At 43.4% G+C, this 12,861-nt stretch overlaps 1 protein-coding gene across 2 annotated transcripts in view; it reads right to left on the bottom strand.

The window, feature by feature from the left end:
- Window positions 1-6,729: 6,729 nt before the first annotated feature.
- The window catches only part of Srd5a2 (steroid 5 alpha-reductase 2), a 48,749-nt gene continuing 42,617 nt past the window's right edge, over window positions 6,730-12,861 (bottom strand). For both annotated transcript variants that reach the window (XM_078029432.1, XM_005322474.4), the window contains one exon: window positions 6,730-10,839. In XM_078029432.1, coding sequence (XP_077885558.1) covers window positions 10,760-10,839 — 80 coding nt within the window. In that variant the 3' untranslated portion in view covers window positions 6,730-10,759. The remainder of the gene's footprint in view (window positions 10,840-12,861) is intronic.

The raw sequence follows: 12,861 nt of genomic DNA, 5'->3' as shown, positions 1-12,861 counted from the left end.
CCGTCAATGGATGAATGGATAAAGAAAATGGGGTATATGGAGTGGTATATAAATGTGATATAGAAAACACAATGGAGTTTTATTCAACCATAAAGAAGAATGAAACTATGTTGTCTGCAGGAAAATGGATGGAATTCGAGAGCATTATATTAAGCAAAACAAACCAAACTCAGAAAGTTAAGGGGGTCCTAGGTTTTCCCTCATAAGTGGAAGCTAGAGAAGAAAAAGGAGAAGAAAGATGGGAGGTGTCATGAAAACTGAAAAGAGACAGTGGAGTAAAAGGACCAGGGAGTGAGAGGAGGGGAGGAAAAGGGTAAATACTGAGGAATTATATTGCTGTATGGCATGCACGTACCAATGTGAACAACGATTCCCACCATTGTGTATAATTATAATGCACCAATAAAAATATGGAAAAAACGAGTTTCTATGAGAATTATAATTAAGTCCTTTAGTAAAAATCCTGCACCTGTGATTTCAACCTCATCAGTTCAGGGTTTACAATTCTCTCCCAGGCTGACCTTTCCCTCCTCAGGGCTTTCACCCGGTGGGTGTTTTCCTCCACTGGCATGCTCTGCACCCTGCCCACTGCCTGGGTTCTTCACGACCAAATGACAAGCAGTTCCACTTCATTTCCTAACACTGTCCACTGACTTTGACATCTTTTCCCTGATTCCCATAGCTTTTCTTTGTGCCTTATTGGTTCCTTAGATTATTGCCCCACTTAACTCTGCCAACGTCTCTGACTCAGAGCTATGCCTCATTGACCTCAATGCTCTTAGTATTCAGCAGAATGCCTGGCACATAATAATCTGATTATATGAGATACGCAGGTAAAATGCATTTAACATAGTACTTGACACAAGGTAGGCTCTCCTTTAGCATTTGATTTCCCTTCTGTGGTTGGAAGGATGAATGGCTATACTACGTATAGACAGATGTAGGGACTGACCTACAGAAGAAGAAATTGGGCAGTTTTGCCTGCCCCTGGAACATGCAAGCAAGCACAATGCTGTCTACCTTAGTAATATGCTACTTCAACTTTGCATATCTATGGGGAACACTTGAAATGATCGCACTGAAGATCACTGTCAATTCTGACAGCTGTCATTCATCAGCAATTGGTTTTAAGGGCAGCCTGATAAAGAATATCTAGTCTCTCTGCAGTGCCAGTTCTTGGTTTCAGATAGTGCTGTGGCTGGGTCTTTTCTACTCAGACCTGCCAAAATAAGGAAAAGACCCACAACCAACTATACTGCTTAAGAAGCAAGACTGTAAGAATTCAGAGAACTCTTCCCACAGAATTCGTCTTCATTAGCAACTCTGTGAGATGAATCAGGCAGGTGTTCATTACACGATAAAGCTCTGGTTAAATGCCATTCTGCCAAAATGCTATGTTAGTGCTGTTTACTTTCCTCAGGGACATAGTGACTTGTGTTTATAGTTTTATTCTTATAAGCCCAATTCTTATTGGACTTAGAAGGAGAAGGAAAGAGCAGGGGGTGAATGAATGTGCTCTTCCTTGACTTATATCTCTGTTCACCTTTCCTCATCTGGAAGACTGAAAACCAAGAACAGCCCAGGTCAAGGGAATCAAGAAGGCCCCTCGGCCTGCTTTCAATGTCATCCTTAGCCCAGTCTGAAGCTGCGTGACCAACTCAGCTCACTAAGTTTTTGAGAGAAAAACTGCAGCGATACATGGTTTTCTTGCTTGGAGTTTTCCCTCTGCAGACTTTCCTGGAAAAGCTGTGACAGTCCAAAATGGCTAATCTTGGGGGCTCCCAGAAGACGGCATAAGGTCATCTCAGTTGGATAAACAGCTGATATAGGGATCCGTTCTCACTCCCCAGACCCAGGTTCACTTTTACAACAATACAGGCACCTTGAGGATAAAAATGGCATGACAAGCAAGAGAGGCCGGGCTTCTTCTAGCACCTTCCTTCTTTCTCCCACCCCAGGAAGCATCCACAGGCCTAGGCAGCCTCTCACCCCGTTCAAAAGGCCACAAACTGGTCCTTTCAAAAAAGGCTCAATTAGCAAAGGAGCATTCAACTACTCTGGACGTCAGGCTGCAGCAGAGGGGAAAGACAGGCTGGTCATCAGGACCGCATTGTGGGCCACACCGGTTGCAAAAGCATTAACAATAAATTACACAGGAGAAAAGAGTTTGTCCCTCCTCCAACGCAGTTTGTCCCTCCTCTACGTTGGTAGACATCAGGGGAGCTTTGAAGGAGGGAAGGAGGCTGGCAACGGGTTCTAAAGAAGGATTTGGTTTTCAAAGTCTGAACGTTTTCTCTGATAAGAGAATGTTGATCCCTGGTGGGAGGGGGGTAGAGAAGAATGAAGGAACTTTGGATTGTGCAGAAGGGAGTGAGGGGAGGGGCCGTGGGGTGGGAAGGACGGTGGAATGAGACAGACATCCTTACCCTACGTACATGTATGACTACACTGCCGGCGTCACTCTGCACCATGTCCAGCCAGAGGAAGGAGAAGTCAGGCTCCATTCGTGCACAATGTGTCGAAATGCATTCTACTGTCATGTATCACTAATTAGAACAATTTTTAAAAACTTTTTTAAAAGAATTTTTTTTTTGCTGAGGAAAAGAAATGGGGAGTGGGAGACATTTCTGGTTTGTCTGGAAGAGGAACAAAGACTCAGAGGGGAGGATGGGTGCGGGATATTTATGTGACAAGGAGGAAGTAGAGAGTGGAGATGGGCCTCCTAGGATCAGAACCCAGTCACAGCGTGAGGCCTGCAGAGCCAGAGAGATTGTCCCTTTTTCTTCTCTGCCACAGTGGGGCAGGGGGTCTTCCTGCGCTCTCTGTGGGTAGACTGCCCCTGCCTGTGGCTGTAGGAGGGTGGGCATGGTGGACGTTCTTGGTTCCTCTGCTGCAGCCTCAGCCTTACTGGACCCCGGCACTGGGCCATCGTGATGGGGACTTCTCAGCCCTCCTGCTCCAGACCCCACCCTCCTGGAGCCAAATTCTTGACGGTGGGGGTCTTGGGCAGGAGGGAGATTCCTGCCCTGCAGGATGCAGACCACTTCTTGGCATCCCCACAGGGTTCTGATCCCAAGGGGGGTTCCTGCCCTCTCCACAGGGGCAGATACCCCTCCCGCAGCATCAGCGTAACTTTGTCTAGGACTCAGGACAATTTTATGACCTTCCTCCAGCAGCAGACAGCTAATGCTTGTCACTAGGCACAAGGCTCCTGGAGGGAGTTGGTGAATTTTCTGTCCCTTCCCCAAGGAAATAATGTTTACTTCCCCCCCTTCCCCTGGGGCAGTGTCACCAGGAACTGGGACTGGGGATAGGACGGATTCCTGAATCTCCTCCTTGCTGGTACCTGTTTTTCCTTATCCCCTCCCCTGGAGATAAAGGGGACCTTTATTTACTTGGGCCCTCAGAGAAGGCAATAGGTGGGGGGTTCCTGTGCCTCCCCCCAAAACTCTTCCATTTTTAAACTTTTAATTATTACTTAATTAGTATTTGTTTATTTACTGATTTGGTACTGGGAAATGAACCATTGAGCTACATCCCCAGTCCTTTTTGTTGTTTTATTTTGAGGGAGGACCTCGCTAAGTTGCGGAGGCTGGCTTTGAACTTGCAATCTTCCTGCCTCAGCCTCCCAAGTTCCTGGGATTTTACCTGTGTGTGCCATAGCACCTGGCTTTGCACTGTATTTGAGAAAGATCTGGAAGACGATGAGTTTTTATGACTGCACAATCAAGAGGGTCTTTCTTGGGTCTCATTTGTCTTGTAATCTACAGGTGGAGGTCTGGGTCAGAGGCTAAGATCTGATCCTGACTGGCCTGAGACTTTCCCAGACTCCCAGAGCATAAAAGTCCTGTGTCCCAGGGACTTTTCTGTCCTGGGAAGATCAGGATGGTTGGTCATCCTTGTAGAGTCATTTGTGACCAAGGCTCCCAGGGGTTCTAAAGGCTCATGCAAGGCCCCACTCAGCTATTAAGAACTCAATCACTTTTTTCCTACTCTTATAGCAGTTCCCTCTTCCTTCTGTACTTTGCCCAAAGTGAAATAGTTTATATGCTGGGCTCACCTTTAGGAATCCTGCTCTTTGGTTGCTTTTCTATCTCAGCTCATTAAGGGGCTCTGCAATAGCCACGACTATAAATTGGCTGGATTTTTCTCATTGTTGGGCTTTCCACACACTAAGTGGGAACAAAACAGCCCCTTTACTTTTACAGAACTGAGCTGTGGCATTTTGTTACAGTCCTTTCAGGAGGGCATGATAAGAAGCTGGACAAAACTGACCATTGCATTTGTTGTAAAGGTGTTCCCCACATCACAGCCTCAAAACCAGTAAGAGTCAAAATCTCAGGACAAGTACTTCCTTGGTTTTGTTTTGTTTGCATTTGGTTTTTAGTCTTGTGAGCGCAGTAAGTTTACCTGGTTTCGCTACATTGAGGATTCAGCACCAATTGACATCTCGCTCTCAACCACTGTCTGTGATCTCGGGCTGTGCACTTTTGCTCTCTAGCTTTCTCTCTGATTTTATGAATTATTCCTATATTTGCATATCTCCACTCATCTATTGACAGTGCATTCGGTTATAAACCACCACAAAGAATATTTTGATAAAATAATGTCTAAAAGACAACTCATCACAAAGGAAAGTATTAATGAATAAGTGAAATTTAATTGTTATGGACTTTCTAGTCAACATTGGAGAGAAAAAAAAAAAAAGCATGCATCCCCATCTGGAAGGTGGCTTTGTCCGGAGCCCCTGGAGAAGAGGGTAGGACGGATGCTCACTCCTCTGGATGCTCCCCCCTCCCTCCTGACCTCCTGGCATTGGATGGCGCCACACACTTCCCAGAACCATGACTTCACCTCTTTCTCATAACAGTCACTGCTCTGCAAACTGAAAACCATCTTTACGAGGTGAGCTGACAGAAATACAGTTAAAGACAGTTAAATTATTTATCGTGAGGCACAACCATATGGCTTGTGTTCAGCTTCTCCCTGAAAATGGAGCTCAAAGAGGAGTTCTCCCTGGCCCCCTTCTCTCGCCCTGGGACCTCTTTTGCTGGAAGGGTAAGGAAAGGATCAGGTTCATGCAAGGACATGGAGACAGGGGAGCGACCCACTCTGTTGGGCCGGGCCCTCTCCCGAGGCTCTTCCCTTACTTCGTGGCCCCCACATAACTCCTCACCTGTCTTCACTGTCCCGTGCTCCTCCTGCCACGTGGGAGGGGATACTGGTCACCCCGCTCCCCACCAGCCTCTGACTGCAGACTACAAAACCAAGCCTGGAACCCGCAAACCCAGGAGCCAGCACAGCCTGGTGAGCACCTTCGCCCTCCCCAGCCAGTCACTTCAGTCACCCACACTCCAAACTGAAGAAATAAGGAACAAAACAAGTGGAAGAGCCTGATAAGACCACCACTCAGTGAACTTGAGAGGGAGTGAACTTGGACATGAGCCTACTCTACAGGCTATGAAATCACCCCGGGCCCCCATATTGGCAGCTGGCTCCAGGCCTCTTTCTTTGATCCCAGGAGAGTGCGTGTGCTGTAAATCCTTCAGCAGCCTTCTCGAGAAGGGTCCACTTTGCATTTGTTTGAACCTTGCGAGTTGGCTCTGCCTGGACTTCTGCCGGTCGGTGGGCTTAAAACCCCAGGTTTATTTATTTGTTCTTGGAAGAGATTAAGCCACTAAATCACTGTTTAGTTGCAAATTTTTCATTAGCCTTTTTTTTTTTAAACCTTTTAGGATACAGTGGAGTCAGTGAAGCTCTGGGGAAGTTAAGGTTGAGATGAGGGGAGTTAGTGAATAGAGACCTTTTATAACACAAAGGTCGCCTCTAATAACCAGGGCAGGAAAACCACTCACTATGGCAAATATGTTCACGGCAAGGGCACAGGTTTGTTTGAACCCTGCATATTTGCTCTGCCTGGACTTCTGCCCACAGGCTCTTAGGGAATCAAAGGCTGGGAAAGAAGGAAATGACTCTCCTTGCGAGAGACACCCTCAGAGTGGCAGAAAGATGACTCACAAGCAAGGGCATGATAACAGGTGTGTCTGGATTGAGGCCCGGGACTAGGATCTGGCTATTTTTCTCCTGCAGGAGTTTTTTATAGAAATCCAAGCGGCAGCCCCTAAAGGCCAAGCAGCTTGTCTAGCTCAACAATATCCTCAGAGCAGCCGGTGTAGCTCAGTGGTAGCACACACTTCTCACACACTTGGTACGTGTGTGCGCCGGAAAAGAAATAAAAACTTAAAAATTATTTTCCTCCCACCCACTAATGTCTTGCATTTAGTAAATATCTAATAAGTGAACATTGAATGAGTGTGTTCAGACCCTGGAGCCTCTGCTGAATCTCTCCTGTGAAAGTTTTCTGTATTTAAGAGAAAAAAAACTTCTGATCTTCCACGGGACAAAATGAGACTGCGGCCCAGACCACTGTGAACCTTGGGGATGCGGGCTTCCTGCAGGGTTTACATTTGTTTTAACCCTGCATATTTTCACACCAAGGTGCCAATGTCTCCAGCTATGAGCCCAAGGGGTGGGGCTAGCTGATGCTGAAGGGCTGCTTCAGGTTTTTAAGTATAAGTTCTGAAAAACAAATAAAACACAGCATCTTCTGCAAAATCGGCAGAAAACGCTTTCTCCATGAAAGCTTCTTCGACAAGAACAAGACAGAGTACCTTATTAGCTGAGACATCATTGTAGTGTTTTCACCAAAAGAACTGTGGAAACCTCCACTGGCTTTATTATATTTATTTTTATTGTATTTTTTTTGCTTTCCATTTTTAGGAGAGATGGGGAGAAACACCTCCAAGAACGAGCATACATTCAGACTTCATTATTATATTTAATCCATATTTGTATTCTAGCCCTAAACAAATAAAACTGGAGTTTAAAACCATGGCTCTACAATACTGACAATAACTCAATTATCCAGAGAAAATTTCAGATTACATGGAGTTTGTTCCATATCACATATTACATTAAGAAGATATGTAATAATGCCAACTTGGGATGGCAGTCACATAGGAATTTTGTGGGGATCTACACCCAAATAACATGAATCACCTGAATGAGTCAGGATCATGGACCTGAATAATATTTTGGAAAAGTGCCCTCTTGTGGCAAAAATGTGGAATTGCCACATAGCAGTTTTGTCCTGATATCAAAAGTACTAGAGGAAGGGTAGCTGTGATTTATCCGGCATTTAATACATTTCAGGGACTGTCCTGGGTTTTTCCTGGAAATAAGATAAAGGACTTAATAAAGGAAGTGTCAAGGTCATAAGAGAATCAGAAGTCTTGTATTTCAAGTGAGCTCAAGCTGTCATTTATCTCCGTGAGTTCTGTGGTTCAGATCTTGAGTAGTCCCAGGAGGCCCATGTGCTAGGGGCTTGGTCCCTAGCTTCATGTGGTAACTCAAGCAGAGGGGGCTTAGTGGAAGGTCTTGGTGTCACTGGGGGCTATGCTCTCCAAGGGATTATGGGAACTCAGTCTCTTTCCATTTTTTGCTTCTTGTCCAGGAGGTGAATCTTATTACCTTACCACGTGCTCCTCCCTAGAGCCTCACCACAGTCTCCAAGCCATGGCCCCAGGCAATCATAGACTAACACCCCTGAAACTATGAGCCAAAATAACTTCTCCCCTCTCTTTTTAAAAATGTTTCAGTGCAAAAGATCAAAGTAAGGCCTTCCACATATGGGTTAGCACTCTACTACTGAGCTACACCCCAGCCTAACTTTTCCTCTTTATAAGTTGATTTATCTGAGGTATTTGTTATAGTGACAGAAAGCTAACACACAGTTTTCCCCCTTGTGTACACCTGAAAACAGCATGTTTTCCCGCTCCTTTATTGATTGTACTTCCTTGGAATTCTGAACTGTGATCAAGAAGCCTTGTAAGTCATACTTCATTTCCTGCTCACAGTTCTCTAATTTCAGGTTAGCAAAAATGAAAAGAGAAGACCCAAAAAAATGAAGCAACACACACACACACACACAAAAAAAAAAACTTGTAAAGGAGATGGAGAGAAATACAACTTAATACATTATAAAAACCTCCAGAAGTCCCAGGATCTTTAATTCAAACAAATTTACTTAACATCTGTGACTTGAGAGGCATTTAATGAACAGGAAAACACATATTTATATCACTACAGTTTGTATTTCTCAGTTACCTACTCTATCCCTAGCTCTCTCAAGTTCTCTATGTGTTTTACACAGTCAGTTTCTGTATGTTATTAGCACCGCATCTGATAAAACCGGTGGTCCATTCTCGAACGGTTTGTTGAGTAGTGCCAATGCTTACCACAAATCAGGCCTAGGAGACAAATATGTGCACATATTCAGATTCTGAGTGCTCAGCCCTTTCCTTTGAGTCCAGCACGGCCATGCAGACAGCGGCTGACGGATCTGGACCTCTGCGTCTCGTGGCGGGGATTCTCTCATCTGGGGCAAACTGTGACTTCAAAAAAATCCTAGTAGCTCCCGGCTGGTCTCTCTCTTTTTTTTTCCCACTGCACTTTTTTTTTAATTGGTTGTTCACAACATTACAAAGCTCTTGACATATCATATTTCATACATTTGATTCAAGTGGGTTATGAACTCCCAATTTTACCCCAAATGCAGATTGCAGAATCACGTCGGTTACACATCCACAATTTTACATAATGCCCTATTAGTAATTGTTGTATTCTGCCACCTTTCCTATCCCCTACTATCCCCTCTCCCCTTCCCTCCCATCTTCTCTCTCTACCCCATCTACTGTAATTCATTTCTCTCCTTGTTTATTTTCCCATTCCCCTCACAACCTCTTATATGTAATTTTGTATAGCAATGAGGGTCTCCCTCAATTTCCATGCAATTTCCCTTTTCTCTCCCTTTCCCTCCCATCTCATGTCTCTGTTTAATGTTAATCTTTTCTTCCTGCTCTTCCTCCCTGCTCTGTTCATAGTTGCTCTCATTATATCAAAGAAGACATTTGGTATTTGTTTTTTAGGGATTGGCTAGCTTCACTAAGCATAATCTGCTCTAGTGCCATCCATTTCCCTGCAAATTCCATGATTTTGTCATTTTTTAGTGCTTCGTAATATTCCATGGTGTATAAATGCTACATTTTTTTTTATCCATTCATCTATTGAAGGGCATCTGGGTTGGTTCCACAGTCTAGCTATTGTGAATTGTGCTGCTATGAACATCGATGTGGCAGTATCCCTGTAGCATGCTCTTTTAAGGTCCAAGAATCAACAAATGGGACTTACTTAAACTAAAAAGTTTGTTCTCAGCAAGAGAAACAATAAGAGAGGTAAATAGGGAGCCTACATCCTGGGAACAAATTTTTACTCCTCACACTTCAGATAGAGCCCTAATATCCAGAGTATACAAAGAACTCAAAAAATTAGACAATAAGATAACAAATAACCCAATCAACAAATGGGCCAAGGACCTGAACAGACACTTCTCAGAGGAGGACATACACTCAATCAACAAGTACCTGAAAAAATGCTCACCATCTCTAGCAGTCAGAGAAATGCAAATCAAAACCACCCTAAGATACCATCTCACTCCAGTAAGATTGGCAGCCACTATGAAGTCAAACAACAACAAGTGCTGGCCAGGATGTGGGGAAAAGGGCATTCTTGCACATTGCTGGTGGGACTGCAAATTGGTGCAGCCAATTTGGAAAGCAGTATGGAGATTCCTGGGAAAGCTGGGAATGGAACCACCATTTGACCCTGCTATTGCCCTTCTCGGACTATTCCCTGAAGACCTTAAAAGACCGGCTGGTCTCTCTTCAGTGGAATTTTGCTAAGAGATTCTCCGTTGGTAGAATCTAAGCGTTATCTATGTGTCTTTATGACCCCATCCCTGAGGGGGTATTGAAAGCGCTGCCTCTCCGCCCGCCGCCATGTTGTCCATCCAGCCTTTGCAAAGCACTTCTTTACTCTCTCAGTAGCCATTCAGGGTCATATTCTTTTCTTTGTCTTTAAAATCTGAACTTCAGGCTGGGGATACAGCTCATCAGTAGAGCACTTGCTAGCATGCATGAGGCCCTGGGTTTGATCCCCAGAAACATGAAGCAAAAACAAAACAACACAGCTGACCTTCAAGAAGGTCACACTAGTTTTCTGGGTTAGGTTGATATCTCTAATGGGGACTGTGGAATCTTCTGGAAGACTGAGGCACCCCTTGATTAAGACACTGTACAAACTTGAAGTGGGGTCAATGTGTCAGTACATTTTTTGGCAATGTAAGGAGGCAGATATGACTCAGTCCTTTCACATCTTTCCTAATTAACTAAGGAAAAGGAAGATGTGACTAGGTTTTCATTGAGGAGGAGTGGGTGTGCTCTGAGCATACATGGCTTTGGAATTTAATCCTCTGCTACTCTGCATAGGTTTAAAATGTATGCTGTTCATAAATTCTATAAGCACTGCCCTCACCTCAAAAACTCTTGGCTACAGAGTTGTCCTGCATTGATACAGAGAAGGAAAAAGCAACAGGTACTGGGATTAGCCATTTAAAAAAAAATAAAGGAAGTTCTACACTTTCTAGGAGGCATAGCTAAGAAGAAAATGTCTCCACTTGGAAAATGAAACTCCAATAGGAGATCAGGATAGATTCTGCATCATGCAGAATCCCCAAGCCAGTTGGCAGAACAATAACTACCACATTTTATACATACATACTTATATAATGAAACTTTACAAATTATAGTTGCAGCATCTTGAGAGTCAGCATCTTGGTATTATGGTAGCTTTGCTCCTTTTTTTATTTGGTTTCTTTAAAAGATGAATGGAATAAGGGCTTTCCGAGACTTGGGATAGTCTTCAAACTTCTTGAGGTAGAACCTAAAAGACACCAAAGGAATAATCACAAATACAATGGAACAGCAGCCAATAGTCAAGGTCATTGTGTCTGAAACCCAGGTTACAAACTGACCTACCGTTATTTAGGGCCTGCCTCTTCCAGGTGGCCATTTGGGTATCCTTTTCTCTTTGTTGTAACCCATCTCTTATAAATGTTGACAGTTCTTATGTTGAGAGTTAAAAAGGAATCACCAGTGACAGTGGTGATGGATGTACGACATTATCCAACACACCTCATGCCACTGAATTTTACACTTAAGAGCTGTTAAGATGGCAAACTGTTAAGATGTGTATATTAATTTACCAGAATTTTCTTAATGTAATGGAAAGAAGCACCATTTGGGTTCAGCTGAGAAATACAGGGAAACCAAAACTCCCAAAGACAAATGATCAAAGTTAATCCCAGACGGTTGGCCATATTCCCAAGGAAAATATTCCTTCATGAAACCTAGGAATGCCCTTGTGTGATGGGTTCGATTCCCTCCTCCCCAAATATATACGGAAGTACTAATGCCCAGCATCTGGGAGTGACCTTATTTTGGAACTAGGATCTTTGCAGACATAATAAATTAAAATGAGGTCATGCTGGAGCAACCTGGGCCTTGAATCCCATATGACAGGTATCCTTAAAAGAAAAGGAAAAGAAACATAAGACAGAGACACACAGGAGGGACAGCCACATGAAGATGGAGGCAGAGGGTACAGTGAGGCTGACACAGGTGCTGAGAGTTGGGACTTCAACTTGTTTTGGGGGGACAAAATTGAACTCATACTACATGGGCACCCAGTAGGGCTGGCCACTACCAGGAGCTGGGATGAGGCAGGGAAGGATTCCTCCCTTAAGCCACCAGACAGCATGGCCCTGCCTGCAGTGAATTTCAGACTCCTCTTTAGCACTGCAAGACAAGAGTTTCTGTTGTTTCAAGCCACCCATACTGTGGTCTTTTCTTAGGGCAGCCTGAGGAAAGGGATGCATCTTGTAAAAAGCCTTTCTTCTTAGATGAGGTAGGTCAACCACCCTCTTTGCAGAATGTGCACTGGTTGGCATCCCATCCTCTAGGGTCTTCCCAATCTCCCTGATTGGCAGATTGGGTAACTCACTGGGGTTGCAGGGCCCTTGGAGGAGTTGTCCATCATTGGCTGCTTTTTCCTTGGCCCATTTACTTTCTTGACTGTAGTCTCCAAGTTTGGGGTTTTAAACATCCATCAGACCCGTTTCACCAGTGTTTAAAGGGGAGTAATGGGTTTTAATTTTATAGTTACCCCTTCCATTTAATTGGGGATCAATATTAGCACTGGAAGTTAGCTTTATTTCATGTCTGTCCCATCAGTGAAAGCTTATTATCTCAAATTAACTCAGGTTGTTCAATTAGAAAGAGCACCTCTGAAAAACATTAATGGGCAACAGCTGTTACGTTTTAAAGGAAAATACAAATTGAAATTACCAATAGTAGAAACATATTTAGTTTGGATAACGGCTATGATCCAAGAAATATAATTTTTTTATAATTCTAAACCTTACTTAGTTATATATTATATGTCCTGTTTATTTTGAAATCACAGTAATCTTTATGACAAAAATTTATCATTTGAACATAACTTTAAAGAGCTTAAGTCTAGTCTACTTTGAAATCATCTTAACACAGAGTAAGATGAGAGGCAGAGTCTTGCTCAGATGAGGCAGAGCTCTTGACAAATCTTACGTATAAGTGTTTTATTTCTGAAGCTGATCTTTACCTCTTTTTTTAAATACCATTTTACAAAGTTTTTATAAGCTGTATCCTGAGTCTATCTGAATGTTAGTTAACATAACATTATATCTGAAACATGAATCAAACAAAAGCTAAGAAAGGTTTTAACACCCTTTCCTGGGAAAGTGGCAAAATGTTTTTATGTTTCACAATATTAACCTTTAAACAGATCAGGCTTTCAATATCTTTCAAAAGTACATTTAAATTTTCACCACAGTGTAAAAAGTAACATGAATTTTACGTATACTTTATT

The sequence above is a fragment of the Ictidomys tridecemlineatus genome, chromosome 12 (genome assembly GCF_052094955.1).
Source record: "Ictidomys tridecemlineatus isolate mIctTri1 chromosome 12, mIctTri1.hap1, whole genome shotgun sequence".
Lineage (NCBI taxonomy): Eukaryota > Metazoa > Chordata > Mammalia > Rodentia > Sciuridae > Ictidomys > Ictidomys tridecemlineatus.
Note: the sequence above shows the minus strand (reverse complement) of the source record. Positions and strands in the feature narration are given on the sequence as shown.